Below are 23,501 nucleotides of genomic sequence, written 5' to 3'. Positions count from 1 at the left end.
TCTCTCTCTCTCTCTCTCTCTCTCTCTCTCTCTCTCTCTCTTTTGTTGGATTTATTCTACTTATTCTGTTGATTATGCATGCGACTGAATGATGTTTTGTCCTATTTTTTGCTAGCTTCTGTGATGTTTTGAAAACATTTCATGGTGAATCACAATTGGAATGAGACTCCAAGTTGTAATGCCTCTACTAGTAACGATATCTGATCAGCTTCATCTCAGTATGTCTGAACTGTGGGATCCGTGGGAATAAAACTCAACATAAACACAGCACCAGGTTATCTCACGTCACCGCGACAATTTCAATCTGTGGAACCTTTAGAGGGCCCTTGGGGAGCATATTAATTTTGTAGTGTTTTTCATGAACATACTGTATATTATTAGTTTCCGGAGCTCGCATTCTCATGGGAAGACAAATCACATGTGCAAAGCACTTACCGTGTGACCTGCTCATTTCCACACTAGTTTGAAACATTAAATTGCATGTGTCTGTGTACCTGTGTGTGTGTATGCATATGTGTGTCTGCATCTACGGTTATGGTTTTGCATGGTTTTGATTTGTAGCATAATTTCAGCTATGAAGAGGGATAGCATACCACTTGTGTCACAAATTGAGGAAAAGCAAAAGAACAAAGCACGGTAGCACACACGCATACAAGCGTACACTTAATAATATAAACAATCACTGCCCATTCAGGCCCGTGGATATCAATTGTGCTCTTTCTGCAAACAGATTTATGCTGGTGAGGGAAATTGAGGTCTGGATTAATTTAGCACCAGTATAACAGGCTGTCAGATTGTGTATGAGTGTGCATGCATAAGTGTGTGTGTTTGTGCATGGCTGTGTGCTTGTGCAGGTATTCCGTGTGTACGCATTCACATTTGTGTTTGTGTGTGTGCGGGTGTGCTGAGGTATACAGTCAGATGAAGCGAAGACTTGGTGGGGTGTGTGTACGCAATGTAAATGAAACCTCTCATATTTGATTAAGTATTCAGCAAGAAAATGGTGAATCACATGCCGGAGCTGTCAGGGCGCCTCTGACACAAACAAATGGCTTGTGCACGCAGACACACACACACACACACACACACACACACACATAAACAAAAGTTTCTGCTCTGATGCTCTGCTCATATTCACACACATTTTTTTATGTACATGTACACCCCTCCCTCCATACAAATTTTTACACTGTTATAATAATTAGTCTGACAGAATGCAGAGAGGTGGGGAGACAGGGTTAGGGGGTACAAATGCACACGCACACGCACGCACACACACATGCACAAACTCATAAACACGTATCTACCCACACATAGAAGCACACACACATTTATATCTGTGCACTCCGGCAGGCACAAAAGCACATAAATACACACTGCATTCATTATCCCAAACTCTCATCACCTCACACACACCAGCAGCAGTCAGGGAGATGCCTGACAAGGCGATTGGATCATTTCCTGGTCATGGTTTAAGCCTGCAGGACAGATCAATTGTGTGCATGAGCCACACACACAGGATCAATGTGTATTAGTTACTTTTCTGTTGATTTCGGTGTGTGAGAGTCGTGTCACCTCAGTCCTTCCTTCACCCTCCCCTCCACTCCAGCCTGGCTGCAGGCTACCTGCAGATGAAATGAGCAGCAGCAAGGATAGAAAATGATTCCTCCCATGTGTGCACAAATGTGTGTGTGTGTGTGTGTGTGTGTGTGTGTGAGTGTGTGTGCGCGTGTGTGTGTGTGTGTGTGTGTGTGTGTGTGTGTGTGTGAGAGAGTGTGTGCATGGTTGAATATTGCTTGAATACAGCGTTTATATTTCTGAAAATTTGCAGCATATACAGCAGGGACTGTAAGACTCTGTGGTAATATCAGTGTTGTAGTCTGTGTGTGTGTGTGTGTGTGTGTGAGAGAGAGAGAGAGAGAGAGAGAGAGAGAGAGAGAGAGAGAGAGGGAGGGAGAGAGACACTATCATGGGAATATAAAGAAAATAACTTGGCCTATTCACTGATGCCAGATGGCAAAAGTGTAAAAAAGTACAAGAAGTACAAGTCTAAATTAATTGGCAGGCCTCACTTACAAGTGTGTATGTGTGTGTTTGTGTGTACCTGCATGCTCAGTCCATGTTCATTGCTTTATCTGTCTATATCTTTTTATTTGTGTGTGTGGGTGGGTGGGGTGTGGTGGGGGATCTCATGGAGACAGCCTTGCGTCTGTGCTATGTGTGTGTTGTGCATGTGGGTGGGTTGATGTGTTTGTGTGTCTGGGTGCGTGTGTCTGTGTACTAACTGGTGAGGTGGACAGCCTCAATGTTCTGTGTGTGTGTGTGTGTGTGTGTGTGTGCGTGTGTGTTTGTGTGTATCTGCAGGGGCAGGCAGGGTCGTTTTTCCGCTGCCTGTATTCCTCTCCTCCCTCTCTTTTCTCTCTCTCCTCTGTTCCTGTGTGCAGGCATATTACTGAAGCAAATTGGGGCCAATAGACTCTGTCACTGGCTGACCCAGGGCTCACCAAACAGAAGAGGAGCCAGCCGGAAAAAGAGAAAAAGGGAAATAGACGGGGAGAAAAGAGGAGACAAAGGAAAGAAGAAAGAGAGAGGGTTCGAAGAAAAGGGAGGGAAAGCAAGAAAGTCGGCATGGAGAGGGGGGAAAGAGCAAGAGACAGACAGAGGGAAGGAGAGAAGGACAGAGAGGGAGAGAGTGAGAGCGAAGTGACAACCTCAAATTAAATTCCCATCATGTCAGTGTAGAACAGAATTCAATAGTGTTTATTGGCAGCCCCTAGCCTGAGGGAAATTACATTCTGAGGCAGAGTATGGCATGAATGCACACACACACACGCACAGACACACACACACACGCACACACACATGCAAAAATACACACTTACTGTACACAAGCCTGTGTATGTGGTCGGATGAAAAAAGCCCTCCGGCTGATGTAGGAATGCAGGCAAGCGATTTATCCCCCGAGGTTCATGTGTCATTTACGTATGTGTGTGTGTATCTGTCTATCCCTGTGCTCTCTGTGTATGTGTGTGTCTGTGTGTATCTGTCTAGAACTTTCTTTTCTTCACATGCACAATTTGCCAGCGTACTACTGTCTATTGTAGTGGCTGTATTAAATGCGTCCCCGGGCTCAAGTAGTTGTGAGCACAAGCCCGGGCTTCAGTGCCTTTGTCCTGCCTCCATCAACAGCAGCAGCAGCAGCATTCTTTAATGGGAGGCGTTTAACAGTTTTATGCAGAGCACATGTAGAGGCTATTACTGCTGATGTCTCCTGGATGCAGATATGCTATAAATGAATGGCTAACACTCCATTCCTCTTTCTCTCTCGCTCTGCCCATCCAACGCTTCATCCCTCTGCCTCGTCCTGTCTATGCCTCGCTCTCGATTTCTCAATTTCTCTTTCCCCATTCCTCCAATGATCTGTCTCTTCCTCCCTCTCTCTGCCTCTTTCTCTCTCCAGGAGCGTGCAGAGAGGGCTGTAGGCTGCTCAGTGGAGGATCTGAAGGCTCTTTTCTACTGTGAGCTGTGTGACAAGCAGTATCTCAGACACCAGGAGTTTGACAACCACATCAACTCCTACGACCATGCACACAAACAGGTACATGGAGCGCCTGCACCGTAACTAGACACATGCACGGTACTGTACACACACACACAAACATTTTAATTTCTAATACTACATCTCTTGGCACTCTTCTAGAGCACTGGTTTTCATGCAGAGTTTTTAAGCAGTGTTAGTCCTCTTGGCATATTCCAATCCAGTTTTTGGGATAGGCATAGCACTGAGGCAGCACTAGTCATGGTCCTAACCTTGATTCAAAAAAACCTGACCTTACTGCTTCTTGAACTTAGCACAGCTTTCAACACAAACGACCATGAGATCCTTCTATACAAGCTCCATATGTGGGTTGGCCTCTCTGGCACTGATTTAAATTGGTTTAGATCCTACATTATCAACTGTGACTTCCTTGCCTGCCTGGGGGACCATTCATCACAGAAAATTGCCTTTATTTGTAGTGTCCCTTAAGGTTCAATTTTAAGCCCCTTCCTTTTTTAGTTTGTACATGTTCCTCCTAGGAGCTATCCTCTGCAAACACAACATCACCCTCTGTTATACCAAGCATACAATCCATTCGGGTGGTGGTGTAGCCAGAATCCAGAGATGGTCTGAACATCAGCATCTTCCACATTTTCATAAAGTAAACATGTTTCAAAAATGTGCAAATAGTGGGCACATGATTCATTAAGATTAATTAATTAACTAAGAAGCCAATGTTGGTGGATCATTTTGGGGGATTTTGACAAACTTTACTGTTGTTTCTGGTTTTCAAACTAGGAGGTGAATACAAAGGTCAGGCCAATGTTTCACCAGTCAGGTGCAGATATGGAGGCAGCAATGCTGAGCAGCAGATGTACTCATTTTGTATGTGCAATTGTACATACAAAATGAGTACATCTGTACTTTTTTCTCACCAAGTTGAGAAACAAGTTAATTATTGCCGTTTTTGGATTGCCAGTACTTTTTGATCCTGTTCCTCCCGCCCACATGAACACGCCTACGAGCGGCCAACGTTGTGGAGGCTTGCGACTCCTGATTGATTCGTGTGCATGTGAATGTAGCATGAGAGACTAATGCATGCTCTTACTGTGAACAGGCTTAACCAATGTGAAACACCCCTCACTGGACTTCCCAAAAAGACATGAGGGCAGATACAAGCTGCGGAGAAAGCTGCAGCCACTGTTTTGACTAGAACGAAGGAAGAGAGCACACATCTCTTCCGTTCAAGTCCATTTACATGTAAATTTTAGAACTTATTTTAAGATTCTGTTATTAGTTTTTGCACCTCTGCATGGATTTGCTCCTGAATATATTACTGACATCCTCCCTGGATATGCTTCTGCCAAAATCGTCAGATCCTGTGACTCCTTCTGTTTGCTAGTCCCTGATTCAGAAATAAAACCCATGCACAAGCTGCTTTCGGCTCTTATGGCCCCCGAATAGTCTCCCACTCTCTCCAAAGGAATCAGAATATGTTGGGTGTTTTAATCATCAGCTTGAGACCCACCTTTTTAGCTAGCATGGATTTCACACAGAAAACATCCCAAATATTACCTTACATATTATTATTACATACGTTGGATTTAAATAAAAAAAAGATTTATTGATTGATTGATTGATTGCTCTTATAATCAGGACTTTCCTAGCAAATAAAATAGTGACCAAATCCACTAAAGTAAAAATACAAACAAGGAAAAATGTGAAAAAGTATTGCACTGTTGTTTAAGCTCCACACGCACATTTTTTTTTTCCCGTTTTCCCTTGCTTCAAAATTTTAATCAGTTGATTTGTATGTATCTGGTGCATAAAGCAGCACCTAAAATATACTGTCTTCTACAATTTGAAGTTATTCCAACATAAGAAACCCCATTTTGCACCGAACAGAACATGTATCTATTAGTCATAGCTCAAGTATGCTTCAGTTATTCCAGTTTGGACAAGATGATGCCAGTGGACCATTAGAGGAAGTCCTGGCAACAGGTTTTCTCCTGTGTTCTGCTTTCAGCTCACTAACTCCACCTTGGGCTAACAAGCTGAAGGCTCTGCTGACGGCACAGTCTCCTACAGCTATCTGTTGCAATGCCAGAAACACACGAACACGCGCACACGCATACCCACATTCCCAAGACATACATTCAACACACAGATAAAAAAGATGTACACACGTGCACTTTCCCATGTACACACTCATCCTCAAACATATCTCTCATCCAAGCCAAGCTGCCTCCCACTTCTGACCGCCCACACTGTGCAACATGAAATAAACATTGAATAAGACTGTTCCTTCACTGTCATTGTTCTTTGAAAATGAATTGAAGCAACTGCAGGCCAATGTTAATGCTTTGTTTTAGCCAGCGGCAGGCACATGAAACAAGCTGTGTGAGGCACTGAGCTGACAGTAGCCACTGGCACTATAAGAACACACATACATAGACACACAGTCGCACACAGGCATACACACTCTGCCTACTGAACAGACAACAGATGAAATTCTAGCTGAAGACAGTTTCCCTGCAGGAGTATTGGCTTTGGAGAATGGAGGCTGATTGCATTTGCTCTGTCTCCTTTCCTTGTCATTGATTCAGGGATAAACATGTCTGAATGCAGCGCTTCATCAGCATTTACTGCTGATTACAGAATTTGCTCATTACAAGAGCATTACGCTGTTCTTAAATAAAAGACCAATCAGCCCATCAGCATAGTCCTTCACATATACGGCACATCATTGCTCCCTAATAATATATCATCTCTCATTCTATAGCTCTAGTGAATATGACTCAGACTCAACTGTGACTCATCCAATGTTGCCTCAGCCTGAGCACTTCTTAACACATCTAAAGGAATATTGATCGAGGCTCTGACAGACAGATTGAGCTTCACAGTGCATCACTCGCCGTGGCATGTTGGAGAGCAGGAGTAATATCGCTTCCCACTGTTGGGGACATGACATCATCTCCAAAGACTGAAGCATCCACTTTCAAGATGGAAACGGAAATATCTCTGCCTCTTAAAATGGCCCCTGTGCTCAATGATGATGGTTCGAAGTGCAGTCTTTTTTTGTTTGGCTCTAAATATAGCTATGGGTTTGCTCGTACTGTGACCTGTTTTTAAGACAGAACAAGGACCCAGCAGAATTACAAGTCTGCAAATACAAGAGGAGGAAGCTTAAGTATTCATATTTACAGACAAAAGATAGTTTGATTCATGCTCAGAGCTGTCCATCGTGCTGTTACAGACTGCTTCCTCTCTCTCTCTCTCTCTCTCTCTCTCTCTCTGTCTCATCTTCACACTCATTGCCATGGACAGATACAGTAGATCTACTCTGATCTCCGCTCCTGGCTGCCTTTTCCCTCCCCTTTCCTCCTTCCGTCGGTGATAGTTCGTTATGTATGCCTCTCTGCATGAAAATGATTAATATTTCCCACAGAACGAGGCTGGCATCAAAGCCTCTCAAAGCTCCTTACTGTACGCTAACAGACACGTAGACATGTGCACGGACACACATGCATGGACACACATGTGCATGAACACCCATACTCTGATACACATGTTTAAAAGAGACAATCCCACAAGTGCTGCTCCACTGGAACACACTCGAAGCTGTCTCCAGCGAGCTGACAGTGGGATGTTAAGCATCAAGCGATAATGTAAAAAGACACCCGCTTGTGTAAGACTCAGCAGAGATTAACCTGACGACTGTCAGCTCCTGCATAAGATCTGTGTGCGAGAGTCAGGAAGAGAGAGTGTATAAATAAATCTGATGTCTGTGAAGCTAATCTGATCTGTGTTTGTGTGTGTGTATGTGTGTATGTATGTTGTGTGTGTGTGTGTGTGTGTGTCTGTGTGTGCGTGTGTGTGTGAATAGGATAAGTCAAATGTATAGGACTGGATAATAATGTGACATTATCTAAAAGTGAGAGTGGTGTAATCCTGTTGCACCTTATCCTACTGGATAAGTTTGTAAATATATAAAATAAACAACAAATCCTGAATTTATAAGCCATGGCTGGATTGCACACTGAGGTAGCTAAAATATGCTGGAGGGAAGATAGGAGGGATGGTGGTGCACGCTAATGCAGCTATTCCCAAACTCCTGAGTCCCTCTTTAGCCTTCAGACACACACACAGACACACACAGACACACACACAGACAAACACAGACACACATATGCGCACACACACACCTGCCAAGCATGGATAAAGGGGGGATTAAAGTGTGTCAGAAAAGGAAAGCGGAGAGAGAGGCATGAATCATTGTTTCCCTGAGAGGACTGGCGCACCTACGGCTACAGACAGATAGTTTCTCTCTCTCTCTCTCACACACACTCACACACACACACACACACATTGTACACACACATATAGACATTCAGTCACATTCACACTCGATTGTTCTCTGTGGTATGATGCAAGTCGAGACCCACCTGTTTGCTTAAGATCAGACAGTTCTCACTGCTTAGTTCTTACCATACTAATACAGAATGGTGCAATATTTTTCACAGAGAAATGTTTTGCTTTTCAGGCAGCTCTTGCTAATTATTTTGCCACCGAACAGTGGCTGTGGCCTTGTGTCTGATAAAGTTTAATTACAACAGCAACAAATAAATGTGTCTAGCCCACTTTGGCTCAATAGTCAGTGTCAGTGGATCAGTGCTTTTCTCAAATCAGGCTCTGACGGCTGCTGAAGGGCCGATCATTTCAGAAATGTCAGTGGCGCATCACAGGATTGAAGGAGGCCCAGACAGAAGTGCAGCAATGAGGGAGAACGTCAGTCCAATAGACTTGGAAAGAGCCTCCACCATTAAATCACTTGTGTCACTCATCACAACTCATTTGTGATCCACAATTCAGCGGTTGGGCTGTGTTTTCTCTCAAGCCGTATGTTGGAGAAAAGTCTCTTTCTTCTGGGCTGAATAGAGCTGATTGGACACGAGCTGGGAGGAGAGCATCTGTAAATGCTGCTGACTGATGTGCATCGTTTGAAAGACAGCTGCCTGGAGTGAGCTGCCTAAAACTAATCTCGCTCTCTTTCTCCTTCCTCCTCTTTCTTTTTTTTTTCCCCTCTCTCCTCTCCTGCCTCTTGCTTTCTCTTTTCCTGCAGAGGCTGAAAGAACTCAAGCAAAGGGAGTTTGCTCGCAATGTGGCCTCTAAATCATGGAAGGACCAGCGCAAACAGGAGAAAGCTCTCAGACGCCTGCACCAACTAGCACAGCTGCAACAGGAAATTCAGCGGTGGGTGGGAAGAGCATGTGTTTGAATGTGTGTGTGTGTGTGTGTGTGGAATCAAACCAGGGGCAGGAGTCCAGAAGGGTTAGAGTGTGTCACATCCAGTCAGTGTTTCTTAGATTTGATGGGTGTGTCCACAGATGTGAAAGCACTCAGCTGGCTTAGACAGGCCACAGGTGAAGTAAATATAACATGAAGATACACTCTTGCTGACATGCTGAGCGCAGAAGATGTGTGGGCGGTGGAGATGGAGTTCTTCAGAGAAAAAAAGAAATGAGTGGAAAGGTGTTTTTTAAAGCAGTAAATAAGACGAGTGCAGATAACGTTCATTGATAACTGATTTGCTTTCACACAGCTAAAGCAATCAAAACAAGTGGCACAAAACCATCATAACACTTTATCATCAACTTGATTGCAATTATGCGCAATGAAGAGTGTTTTGCTATAATCAGGTGATTATGCTGTGTGAATGGCATTACAATGACTCTCACTATCATTCTGCGTCTAGCCCCATTGTTTTTATTTTTCCATTACTGACATTAACGTTCTCTTTATCAGTGCTAATTGGGCCTTGTGCAATTTCCATGATAGCACTGACTTTGTTTGTATAAATACATATGCCGTACAGAAGTGAAGTGAAGTGAAGTGAAGTGAAGTGAACTGTAATGAAGTAAACATAATTTCTGTTTGTCCTATTGCTTCCCATTGCAGAGCCCCAGGTCGGAGTCGTGGTCAAAGAGGAGCAGTCAGGGCTATGAACCGGCAGCAGGGGAGAGACGCTGACCCAAGGGACCACAGCCCTGAGAACAGACCTGAACCCTCCACCTACACCCAGAGGCTCCCCCCTGTGCAGCCCAGGACAGCCCCTCTCCGCCGGCATCCAGAGGATCTATGCCAACCACCACTCATCCATTCCAAGCCTGCTTGCCCTCAGAGTCCTTCCCAGATACCACCGCCGACCTCTCTGGGAGCATCCTGCCCAGTGCCACATCTGGCCTCCAACTCACCAACTCCAGCAGTGAACCCCCAGTCTTGCCTGGGCTTGTATCCTCAGCTGCCTCTGCCTGGGCGGGAGAGAATTGGAGGCAGATTGGGAGTATCCTTCTGCTTCTCCCGCAGGGGGCCCAGGCTGGAACCCTCCGCATCTGTCTTCTCAGACCTGGAGGAAGAGGAGAGAGAGAAGAAGGAACAAATGAAAGAAAGAAGAAAGGGCATAATGGAAGACATCGATAAGGAGATAGTGGCTGCAGAGGAGAGGGCAGTGCAGAAACACAGCACACAGCAGAAGCCTTGGTCCAGTGCTGACAACGCTGGACCAAGTGACAGTGAGCAAATTTCCAACAAGGCAATACGAGAGGAGGCCGACGGGGAGAAAAGATACAAAATGAAGGCGCAATCTCCCGTATCCACAGTATCACCCGTGTATCCTGACCATGACATGGACTTTTCACCATTCTCACCATCACAGACCCAGGTGTCAGTTTGGGGGACGGTCCTACCGGAGGCACACATACAGCACACAGATAAGGAGGAAGAAAGAGACGGATACACAGAGGAGAGGAAGTACATGTGTGTGTTGGGGAAGGATGGCTCAACCAGTCTGAGATGGCCTGTTAGTTTACTGAAATTCACCAAGTCTCAGCCTCACCTTTCTTACAGCTGCAACCCACTTTGTTTGAAGCCCAAACTATGCGAGTCTGAAAACTGCCAAAGCCAGCTCATGGAGGTTCAGCAGGAGTCACACCAAAATCCACAGCACACTCTGTCAGATGAGTCTAATTTATGTGTGCCAGCTATACTTACCGCAGAGAATGAGTCCTGTTTAGACCGAGAGATGAGAGATGGGTTAAGAGAGAACGAGACAGAGGATAACATGAATCCAGAGCCAGGTATCAATGTGGAGGCAGGAGCACACCTGTTCCTAAAGAACAAAACCCTTTCATCATCACAAATAGGACCAGAGAGAGGAAGACACAGTCTGGGTATGGAGAACAGTGAAAGGCCAGCCTCCCATCCATTTGACCTCGCTCACAGTGACAGCTCTGATACAAACTCCCAGAATCCTCCGGGAGGCAGATTAGGGGGTGTGAGAGGGATCAGGGAGAGAGCCGTCACAGCCCTGAGCTGTAAATTAGAGTCTGTCACCCAGCCTGGCACACAGAGGATCTGCATCAGCTCGTCCAGGTGTGAGTGTGGGAGGGAGACAATGTGCGAGTGTGCCAGCGTGCCGCAGCCGTACGTGGGCGTCTCAGAAATGTCACACAAGAAGAGGAAAGCCGGCGCAAAGAAACGCAAGCTGGGAAAGAGGAAGAGGGGAGAGAAGGAGAAAGCTTCAAACAAACGCCAAGCGGCAAGGTGTAAAGTGAGGAGTGTTGTCTCTACAGTCGCCGCTCCCACTGGCAGCCACAGGAGAGGAGAGGCCGGGGGGAATGGGCGGCTGAGGAGGAGGGAAAGGGAGGCTGGGGGGAAGAAGAGGAGGAGGAGGGTGCAGAGAGCAAGGAGCAGCTGTCTCCAGGGGAGATGTGAAGCTGAGCCAGTATCTGTCTCTGTCAGGAAGAGGAGGCCTCACAGGAGCCACAGCACAGAGTCCCAGTCACAGCCAGACAGAGAGCAGGCAGAGCACTGCAGTGCATACTCCAAGCTCACCAGACACATAGCAGACAGAGGCTCAGAGAAGGAGGCAAAGAGAGACGGGGATGGAGCGACTTTTCCCTGGCGGTCTCACTTCTCCTCACACTCCTTCTCACCAGGATGTAACTCAAAGTTGTTATGGGAAAGGGGTCACCATAGCAACCCCAGGAGTTTCATTGACTGCTGTTACCCTGACAACAGCTGTGGTAGCAGCCCAGTGAGAAAGAGAAAACTCCTCCACAGGGACAGGAAATGCATTCATAGTAAGAGGAAGAGTTCGGGGCATTGTGAAGCCTGGGAGGAGACAGAGAGGGAGAGAGGGAGAGGAGGGCTTACAGGGAGCCGAGACAGAGGAGGCCTCATTTCAGATACCGAACAGTGGGAGTGGATGAGGGGCAGCCAGCCTGGAGGCAGTGCAGGCAACTGGGCTCGGGCTGGCTGGAGGTCGAGAACCAGAGCAGCGGAATGGGACCGGGGGGCCAGGTTCAGCCCCAGCCCGAGCAGCTGGAGCAGGAGAAGCAGACACCTTAGCACAGAGGACGCAGACTGGGACAGGTGTAGCCTGGACAGATGGACCTGGGGCAGCAGCGACAGCTGGGAAGACAGGGGGACACACAGGTCCACATCAGGCTCCAGGACGGGAGCTGACAGCAGAGACAGCCCTGGCTGCATGTGGAGGTGGGCAGGCAGCAGACGCTCAAGCCCTAGACGCTTTTCTAGCCCTGAGTGGTGGACAAGCCGGCAGACACACAGCCCCCACAGTGTGTACAATATACGAGCCAGCAGATGCCGGAGCCCAGGGTCCTGTAGCCCCAGCAGCAGCACCAGCATGTCTGAACTGAGCGGGGAGTGGAGTAGGAGCAGTACTTGCTCAGAAATCACTGTGGATAGGCTGACAGCTAGCTCCTTCAGGTCTTCCTCTGGAGCTGGAACTATGAGACTCTTATCCCACCTGATCGAAAAGCAGAGCAGCTCCTCATCCACCTCATCCAGCCTAACCTCCGGCTCCCTCTCTCGCTCCTCACCCCACAGAAGGGCGAGCCCTGAGAGAGCACCCACTACCTCCTGTCCTCCTCTCTCACTCCCAAGCCTCAGCACGCACCAGGTGCACGCTAGTATTAGCTTGGATCCTCCACAGCTAAAAGAGCCCAACTCTGAGCCTGACTGTGCCACTGGAGCCTCTGCCTGTGTCACCAGCAGCATCTCAGGCAGAATATCCCCCAGTAAGTCTGTGCCACAGAAACCAGCCAGGACATTGCCTCTCCCTCTGATAGGGAAACTACCTGCAATCCAGAGAAGAGCTAGGAGGAAAATGGGACTGCTGGGGAAGAGTGAGGAGAAGGAGGGAGAGGAGAAGGAGTATAAAGCAAGTGGGGTGGATATCAGTGGAGCCATAAGCAGTCAACAATGTCCTCAGCACATGGTTAACTCAACCTCCCCCAGCAGCACACTGTATGTCTGCCAATCACAGCTCAGAAGTGATAACAAACGGACAGATGGAGAGGCAGCACCGCCAGTCAGCTTCAGTGCTGAGGAGATGGACAAATACCGCCTCCTCCAAGAGCAGGCAAGGGAGCACATGCAGAAAGTCCTGGAACAGACACAAGAGAGCACAGACACACACACAGAGACAAACCCAAGCTTATATATGCACACCTCCCCGATAGAAACCCATGGACCTCCAGAGGAGCAATACACACTCCCTGCCCCGTTGCACAACCCTCCACAGGCACAAACACAGCCCGTTCACACAGATCCAATTCAAACACAGACGCAAGCACAGCACAGCCTCCGAGTGACTCTCCAACTTCCACACATGACCCCGCAAGAGAATTATACTCATCCCGTCTCACTGGGCGTCCCAAGCCTCCCTCCTCCTCCACCGTCTCCCCCTCTCTCCAGCCTGCACCATATCATTCTGCAGCAAGCGGCTCTCTCCATGGCCTCATCCTCATCATCCTCTTCATCTTCATCATCCCCCTCTCCTACCCTGCACCCGCACCCACCACACCTCCCTCATCCTCTGCCCCCTCTCCATCCCTCTCTCCCTCACCACCTTCACCTCTCCCCCCTCTCCATTTCCTCCCTGTTTCCCTCCATCCTTCTGTCCCAGCCTCCTCTCCCCCTCCTTCCCCACTCCCCTGCGTTCCACCCAGCTCCGCTTGCTCCTCTCTCTCCGGTCACCCTGCACCCCTTGAACCCGCAGTCCTTCATAGACAGAGCGTGGCCAACGAGGTTTCAACAGAAGGCGTTATGATTCTCACAGACTGGCAGCCATGTTGTTGCCTCCGCCTTGGCAACACAGACTAGTGACAGAGAGAGAGCGTGAATTTTTGGCTTGGACAAATGCCTGCCTTTTGAACTGGGGATGTGTCAGTGCTTCACCTCCAAGTTCTGTTCACATAGACATACACACACACACACACACACACACACACACACACACAAACACACACCTTGTCCAACTATTGACTGTTTTCAAATGAAAATGTGTTTCTCCATTTAGCCTCCTGCCTGTGTTGCAGCAGACAGTAAGAAAACTGTCTTTGATCCTTTGCTTTTTCTATCATTCGTCATTCAGGCCCAGAATAAAGGGAATGGTGCACCTGTTATTCAAAGAATAGCTGGGCTTGTCTCATCCTCTCTCTTTCCTTCTCCACACCAGACAGACCAGCTGCCTTTTGAAGTATCCTTCATGCCAGGGACAGAGGGGCAGGAGGAAGCAATATTGCTCTCCCTTATCTCCATTTCATATAGGTTATCTAAGTTAGAGTGTGACTTTCAACACACATAAATAACGTTAGTGGACCCGGGGGGGGCATAACACAGCCATGTTAACCTTGATGTATATTTGTGCATGTGTGTCTGTGAGACAGAGAGATAACCTACAGGTAATTCCTGACTCACTCATGCACACACATACACAAACGCACACACACTCAGTAGGACGGACAACTAATTTCCATATCTGACACCTGTAAAGACCTGTTTTGTCTCTATAGTGTAAATATTCTGAGAGCGAGAGATAACATTAGAGTCATGGGAAACAAAGAAATAAAAGGTGAATTTAACCTTGACAAGTAGTGCGCTGCTTATTTCACACTGTGGTTTCATTGATACAGACACGTCAGGTTTATAGCATATTCATATGTGACATATATCAGTAAACAATTTATGCACCAATGAAAGAGTCAGGTCTTTGTCACATAAAAAAACATGAAAATAAACTGGAAGTACCGCTCAGTTTAAATGTTTCATTATTCTGTTTTATTCATGCTCATCTTGCAGCACATTGTTGTCTACAACAAATTCCACCTTATGAATACTGTCATGTTGTGTGTTCGTTATAAAAGAAGTATCTATGACTATGGTGAGGGCCCTTAAATGATCCCACAGGTGTCTGCAGAAAAAGGAGTGGTTACATTTAAAGACGCACTGTAATTTCCAAATCACTGTAGGCCCATTCTGGAAAATAAAATTCTTTACTACCTTTTATATCACCGTTCACTGTTTCTAAAATACAGAGATTCAGTCTCTTAAGTATTCTTACGTTGTCACTCATGGACCTCAGTTACCCACTGCCCTTTCAAAAAGCACCATATTTTGTTTTAATTTTGTGCCATCACTCATTTTTTATTTCAAAGTGGTTATCTCATTTTCAGAATGAATCCCATTTCATTAAACACATTTCATTATAATTTCCAGTCTGACCTTTGGCCCAGTGCACAGCAGATGATCCATATCAAGGCTTAATCACCGCTCAGTCACAGAACAGCAGGCACTTCATCCGCACTGGATCGTTTGAAAATCGATATTGTACTTAAATATTACACATTTGAGGTAAAAACAAAACCGTTGTGCATCGTTAACTGACAATCTGTCTAGCTCTTTCTTGCACGTCTTGCCCAGGGTTATAGTGGTTGGTAACCGTTGCTATGCATGCACGATTGGTGAAGGCAAAGAGGTATTAAAGCTGCCTGCCAAAGTGTTGATCACTGCAGCGGTCGACACACAGGGAGCAGAACACAGGAGAGAACAGAGCGGTATCCAGATGGTCTATGGACTTGGACTACCCAGAGTGCTTTGAGAGATTGGATTGATTTGCCCTCTGTGATATCAGCGAACACAGCCCAGCACGCAGAGAGAGGCTGCAGCAAAGGGTGGCATAAACACACATGCACATACAAACATAAAAACAGACAGAAAAAAAAAAAAAAAGTGAACTCCCAGTCCTGAGGCATTGGTTGAAAATACAAGTCAACCCTTTGGAGACTCAATAATTAGAGCGCGATTCTTCTCTCTCCTCCCCATGACCCCTGAATTTGTATGTGTGTGTGTGTGTGTGTGTGAGTGGGTGAGTGTGTGAGGAAGAGCGAAAAAGAGAGATGGGAAGAGAATCCCCTTCTTTTTCCACAGGACAGGAGATCAAACAGACTGAGTGAAATATAGAGCGGCAATAATTAGCAGCTGTTACAGCATCAAACCTCTCTATCTCCATCTCTCCTTCTCTCTGTCACACACACACACACACACGCACACACGCATAAACACGGTTCTTGCTCCTCTGTTCTTATCCTCAAGTTTGATTCGGAGATGCTCAAATATGCTGAAACTCCACAGTTCTCCAATTCACAGTACCGACAATTAGAGGATGTAACAAAATCAACCCACTCCAGCTTATCCTTCATCTTTTCTCCAATTCATATCCGTAAAGAAATGCGAATACATCGATACACTCCACTGGAGAAAAAAAATGTCAGGAACAAATCGTACATTTTTTCAGCAAAGGAAAAATTTGACGTGTGCGTTGCATGAGGTGGTTGTGAATCTCCTTTGGGCTCATGGTGATATACGCATACAGAGGCAGGAGACGGCGAGGGAGCCAAAGAGAAACACAAAGGGAGGGAAATTCTGGAGACCTTTTTCATGATTTGATTTATGGTAACGCAAAGTTTATAAGTCACACACTACATGCACGTGCACACACTCGCATGCACACACACACACACAGTCACTTACACTGGGGTCATATGGAAATTATCAATCACAATATCACTGTACTTTCTGTCAGTGACTGATTAAATCATTACCTAAGCCCTGAAATTGAGCCCCTGGTGTGTGCGTGTGTGTATGTGTGTATGTGTGTGTGTGTGCATTTGTGTGTGCATGCATGAGTCTGAGTTGATTTATGATTGAGAATAAGCTGTTTCCTCAGTCAATCGCTTCTGTGGCTTAATGAGGTATAAAAACCGAAGCTGGCACTCAGTCAAACACACCACCAATCACAGAGAACTCAGAGCCGAGCAGGATCTCTCATATTGGCACCACATTTGATTGTTAGATTGTGGGTATAGATTGGATTGAGTAGAAAGAGCCCCTCTCGGCTACTGAAGTGATCCATTGGCCCAAATTGCATTGCTGTACAAATGAGCCATCTCTTGCTCTCCCACTTTCTTTCCCTTTTATTCTGCCTCTCCTCCTCCCCTTCTCTTTGATTCAGCCAGGTCAGTGGGGCTCTATTAAGCTCCCCTGGCTGTTCTCTGACTGTGCACAATAAAAGGCACCGTTCCACTACCTCCTCTCACCTCCTTTCATTCACTGCCTTCATCTTTCACATGTTTGAATGCTGTTGTGCGGCCCAGACCTTCACACTACAAAGCTGCATTAACATTACACAGAGAACGTATTTCCCATATGTTGCTCCTGCTGAAAAGTGTCTCCCGATTCCAGCAACAGCGTATGGGGAAAAAAAAAAAAATGTCACACAGCAGTCAGTAGCCTCTCTTATGCTCCCCTTACCTTTGTGCATTTCTTGGAAACAGCAAACTTATATAAAGGTGAATATTCTACTTTAATAAATCACCAAAATTATGAATGATGTGGACAGAGATTGAACTGTTAAAAATCAGAATGCATTAGACATGTACTGTGTTGACATATATATTTTGCAGTTTCATTTCGCTCAATCGCAACATAGAATATCTACCTTAAAGGCACACTACACAAATTACAGTTGACAGGAGGACCAATTAGACTTGGCTGACAAAATCTGGAATATGCATTTATCAGTGAGTCAGACCAACAATGTGAACCATTTGATTCAGCCATTAAACTTCATAGTTATTCCACATTTTTTGTCAGTTGACACCACCTGGAATTTTGGATAGTGCCCGCTTAAAAGCAACTTCACATATTTCTAAGGACCTCGGATTTGATCCATCACAATTTGTGAACTCCCTCAAAGGTACACTAGACAGAGCTAAAAGACTAATCTCTGATACCATCAAAAGACACCATGTTGTGTTGCTGTATGGAATACATGAAAGCAAGGTGAACAAACAGAATATGTGTCTGACCTATTACAGCAAAATCACACATCATAGCACTGGGGTCACATCTTTAGCAGAAAAAGTACCCACATGCCTGTGACATCATCCAAGGTGCTGTCGCAGTGTCCACCAAACTGATCTCCTATTCACTTTGACTTGGCTCTCTTGATGAGAAGAGACTTGTTCATGTAGGACTTGTATTATGTTGGAATAACTGTGATTCTGTTTTAGGATGGATTTAAGGATTAGAGAAGGTAGTGGGCTCGGTGATACTCTTAAACTTGGCACAGTCGCCCAAGGACATGACACTGTCAGTATATTGCTCACACTCATTTGCACACACATACACACTGAGGTGTAATAGGGTATAATTGAGGGGGCTGTAATAGTGAGATGTGATGCATGGTTGTAAGACAGCATGGCTAATTCCCTGGTTATGTTATCTCTGAGAGACAGATGTTCCCACCGAAGATTACTATGTACACTCACGCACACGCATACACACACACGTACACACACACGTACACGCACGTACACGCACACACAGAAACTGTGTGCATGCACAAACACATGCATGGACACATTCAATCCTCTGACAATGAGAGCAGCGGGACAGTCTTAAATAGTCTTATTGACCAAAAATAGAGATCAATAATGAATGCTGCGTTTCTGCAAGTTAATTATGAGATATAATGAGTTTCTGGTGAATACAAACATTTAGTTTAACACTGACAGGGAAACAACAGTTGTCAACAAAGTCTTCCTCAACAAATATTTCATTTAAAACATTTCTAGCTGGGGAATCCAGTCATCGATGATGACTTCCTGCCATACTGACCAGGAGAGAGACACAGTCCCATTTCTCCAATTAGACAAATCCAACATAAGCTACATCATCTGTTAATGACCATATTAAGCCCTGCAAAGTCATCAGTGTTAACCCACTCTAACAACATGTAAAGGTGTGTGTGTGTGTGTGTGTGAGAGAGAGAGCACGCCTGTGTCCATCCATCAGCTGCAGAGCTTTTCCCAGGTCAAACACAGTGCATCCATTACCCTGAGAAGCAGGAAGTTCAATCTGTTAGAGGAAATGAATTCACAGTAAGGGACACAGGTCAGGCGATTCAGGTCCGCTCATGGGAGCTGTCAGGAAAATCCTTCAGGGTTAGATAACAATCATTCTCATTATGTCCTCAATTCACAGTTTGACCTGAAGGGCACGGAATAAAAAAACCTTTGAAGTAGATCAGTGAGATCACTACAGGAAGTTAAGAACATTTTACCGGGTGTGGCAGGAATACACTGGCTCGCCTTCTCTGCTCATGCCAACATCCGAGTGCAGCTTTTAGCCTTTAAAAAGAGTAAAAACACATTGCTGGCAACCCGGGAGCCTTAAAAAGTGTTCATACTGAGCAACATCTCCCAAATGTGTTTGGTAGCAACACCACAGCAGGGGATGCCAGTGTCACCAAACGTAGCTACGACACCAGCTCCCTGTTCTCCGTGCTCAGGTGATTATCCTGGATTCTGTTTGCACTTGCGAAAGGTTTGTTTACATTTTCTGCCGGCACATATTTCTGACGCTGAATAAAAGTTTGGTGAGTATGTTTCCAGCCTTGCTCCTTCTCACATGCCCCTCAGCAAATGTTTTCAGTATTCTGGTCTGCTTGACTTTATGCAGTATGAAAACAAATCGGACCAAATACAAAACCAAAAGCATCAATTCTGAGGAAATAGAGCTAATTGTGTGGACTACAAGTGAGGAAGCACACTCAGTGTACTTTCACATCTGACATACTTAGTTTGACTGACTTAAGCTCTGGTACATTTGTCTCATCGGTGCAGTTTGTTTGAACAGGTGTGAACACATTCATGCTTGAATACAGACCAAATCAAATGCACCAAGGCCCAAATCAAGAGATGATTTTGGCACAGTACCAATCAATCTCAGGTGCGGTTCAGTTCAGTCCAACACAGAAAAAGGAGGATTCCAAATTTCACTAACCACATTCATGACTTTATTTTTTGAAATTTCATGTCACTAACTTTGTACTCTCAACACGCCTGATTTTAATCACCTGTTTACTGAGTTATTATATGTCAATGTAATCTAAATTTATATTTCAGCTGATTAAGAAATTACTTTTATTCATTTACCAGATTGGTCTCAGCTGCAAATAAATAATCTCCATCCAGATCGCAGGGCATCTTCTGATGACTGCAATCATGAAATCGTTGACCACGTGAAGTCGAACAAGATATTCATAATGAAAACTTTCTGCAGCTGACCTTTAACGTAAATTCCAGCGGTGTATAATAAATGTCAGTGTTAAAAGATCCAATCGGCAATTCATTTTTCTTTTCCGACAAGTCCCACTTTCCAGCAGAATTCTCATCACGGTCACGTTCCCACCCTCTTGATGTGTTTGCATTTGGTAGAGTGTGAAAAAAAAATGTAATAGTGTAAGAATTACAGGCTGATATGTACCAAAACTCAAGCAATCCAGGTTTAAAGATACCATTGGGTCCAATTTTGTCTTAGGTCTGCTTGTCTCAACTCCTCAAAGACCATCAGTCACCACCTTTTCACCTTTTGTGCTGTCTCTCTTTTCCCTTACAATATCCACTGAGGTTCCTCAGGGCCAAAAACATGAGAGAGAGTGACAACAACAGTTTGAGTGCTTGGGCACGCCTGAAAGAAGATAATATACACGCATGAACATATGTGTGTGTGTGTGTGTGTGTGGTTGTGTGTGTGCCCAAGAACTTCCTCTGAAACACCTTTCTCCTCTGAGCCCTGATCTCCCTCCTCCTGTTTCCGTTTAACTGGTTTCAGCTTTAATTCTCCAGATTCTGATAATTTCCTCCTTAATCCCTTCTGAGGAGCAACCTGCTTAACTCTCTAATTAAGTCAGTGATACACACACACACTCACACACATACATACAAACACAGGATGAACAGCATGCACACACACAGCTGGCAGTGTTGAGCTATCTGATGCACTTTCAATCACCATTTGCTGCTAGCTCTGTTGGTGTGTGTGTGTGTGTCTTTGTATGGGTAGCGAAAAGAATGTGTGTTTGTGTGACTGTATTTCGATGATTAAGTCCCAATCAGGATGTTGTTATGACGACACATGCATTTTTAAGATGTTAATCCAGGATTATTCTGCTCTCCGCTCATCTCATTACAGTCGATTATTAAAAAACACATACACACACACGCATCCACACACAAATACTAATTATGGGCTTGTTTCCCTGGAGACTGAACACGTGCTGCTGGGATTTCCAAAGATAGCTTGAAATACAAGTAAAACTGATGCACGGAAACACTCATAAAACCAAACCTGTTTACTATAAGCATGCCCCTCAAGCACCCATAACTTGTACACAAATTTGGAGATGTATATGAGGCAAAGGGTTCTGTTCTTGGATTTTGCATATATATTTATACGGTTTCTTTCATTCCATTATGAACGTATGAAACGACTACTTTGAGCATTTGTTGCACGGCAATGCATTTATATGACTCTGATTTTTACTGCACTTTTGGCCATTCAGAGAGCCATTACGATGGAGAGCGGAAAAGAAAAATGGCAGCAAACAGTCTGAGCGTCCTTATATAAAAACAGCACACACACACACACCCCCAGCAACTGAAAATATTCCAGCCTTGCTGAGGCTGATGTACAGGTGAGAGAATAGCCAAGGATTTTGAGATCACCTGAGGCTTTGTGTCCATTCACACTAGGTCAGCTCAGAATAACCAGAAAGGGCTGACCGCCGATGTTCACTCTCCCCTGTAGTCATTAATCACACGGCACTGCGGATGACCTGCATGGACACACACACACAGCCACACACAACACATACACGAATACACTGGAACACTATGAAGCCCATTTTAATTGTAAAGCTAAATGTTAGATGACAGCATTGCTCCAGGTAGTCAGTCCTCAAGGCTTTTATTCCTGGGACTGAATTATCACACACTAAGCATCACAGACATGGATGTTTTTGCAAGAAAAGAAAAGCCCGGTACACAAATAACAACACATCCTATCACATCAAGCCATGATGATCTGTGGCCTACATATACACACGGAGTAGTGTGTGCGTATATATAGGCTGGGAATTTTCTTCTCGGCTTTATTTGTACGCTCCTCCAACATGCACAATCAGCTCGTGGCATCTGAACCTCGTATTCCCAAACGGACGACTCCGCTTGCAGCTGGGTCACTATCGGGCCCGGGATCTCAGATAACATTCCCATTTACCGGTTTGGGAATTCTTCAAAGAGGCCACACAGCGGCACACGCCTGTGGTGTGGTGTATTTTGTTAACGGGCACGGTGCGTGGAGAAATTCTCTGTGCTGTGTGTCAGGGTACGCCCGCCACATCCAACTCCTCCTGCAGGCATCTGGTGACAAAATTCAAGTTTAAAAACCAACCTTCAACGCGCACCAGAAATAATGCAGTGTTTTTATTGCTCAAGGAGAAGATCACAAATGTCCCTGTGCAGAGCAAACAAAGCACACCTGCCATTTAAAACCTTTCATTTTAGATTTTTTTTTTTTTTTTTTTTGCCTAATGCTGATGCTAAATAGCTGCTGATTTAACTGTGCAAGTCAATCCCCATTAAGCCAAGGCAAAGACCAGAGATACATTGCTATACTGCATGTGTATGTTTGTGAGATATTATTGGTGTAATGTGGCAAACTACATCCAATATTGAGCGAAAGGAGGCTTTAAAAGCATCTGCCCTGCCCCGAGTGGCTGGACGCACTGCGGATATCTTATAGTATAAGTTACTTTAGGTATGCTGTGGGTTGTAAAAGTCAAGTTCAAAGAACGTTATAATCTCCCTTTTGTAAAGTGACAGCAGCTGATCAAGGCACTGCATCTATGTAGCTGAGTCTACCGCTGAAATCTACTGACTCTGCCTCCTCAAGCCAATCTCATTTCTTCACCCAGCTTCTCTCACACAAAAAAAGGAGAAAAAAAGTGAAGATTTTTGAGTCCATTAGTGAGCCATGCCATTACAGTAACCCGTAAACCCCTTCTGAGAATTTTAAACGGCTGCGGTGTGATATTCTAAAAACTGGTTTAAAAAAAAAAAAAAAAAAAAAAAAAAAAAAAAAGTCTGAGTTGCCCGATTCTGCTTTTCTGAAAGACGATGTGCCAGCTACTTTGAACGCTCTGGCAGAGAGAGAAATGCATGCTGCATAAGTGAATGTCAAATTCTCTTTATGGTGGCTTGTCTTGTTGGATTCAATGAGTTAAAAAAATGAAAAACAATGCAAAGCGGATGAATAAACTGAATAGCATAAAAATCCAAACACTGCACCCCAACGTGGAATACTGAGCCCCTAAAATAGCTCTGCCTGAAAACAGCACATTATGTTCTGATTGGACAAAACTCTTAAAAACGCCTTAAATTGGCCAACAGATAATCTGATTAAAACATGTTGATAAATCTCCCTTTATCAGATTCTTTTATTTGTGTGTAGTAAATAAATCTGACAAGACTGACTATATTTTCTACTTAAAGGTTAGCAAGACCTACTATTAATGACTGAGGATGATTCACCACTTTACATTAGTGGTGTGTAGTGGAAGGTGGCAATGTCTTTTTTTTTTTTTTTTTTTTTTTTTTAATTACACGTCCCATAACACAATACTATACATGAATGCACAATTTGTTCTAAATTTTCAAGTCCAGCATTGTGTGCAGCACCAAGTATGGGACAA

The 23,501-nt window shown here is 45.0% G+C and overlaps 1 protein-coding gene across 1 annotated transcript in view; it reads left to right on the top strand.

Annotated features, from left to right (window-relative positions):
• The window catches only part of znf804b (zinc finger protein 804B), a 34,345-nt gene extending 20,672 nt beyond the window's left edge, over positions 1–13,673 (top strand). Inside the window, exons 3-6 of the mRNA XM_030072109.1 lie at positions 3,461–3,598; positions 8,661–8,791; positions 9,497–10,110; positions 10,579–13,673. Coding sequence (XP_029927969.1) covers positions 3,461–3,598; positions 8,661–8,791; positions 9,497–10,110; positions 10,579–13,673 — 3,978 coding nt within the window. The remainder of the gene's footprint in view (positions 1–3,460; positions 3,599–8,660; positions 8,792–9,496; positions 10,111–10,578) is intronic.
• The last annotated feature ends 9,828 nt before the right edge of the window (positions 13,674–23,501 follow it).

This window comes from Myripristis murdjan, chromosome 16 (assembly GCF_902150065.1).
Source record: "Myripristis murdjan chromosome 16, fMyrMur1.1, whole genome shotgun sequence".
NCBI lineage: Eukaryota > Metazoa > Chordata > Actinopteri > Holocentriformes > Holocentridae > Myripristis > Myripristis murdjan.
This window is presented reverse-complemented; position numbering and strand designations above follow the sequence as displayed.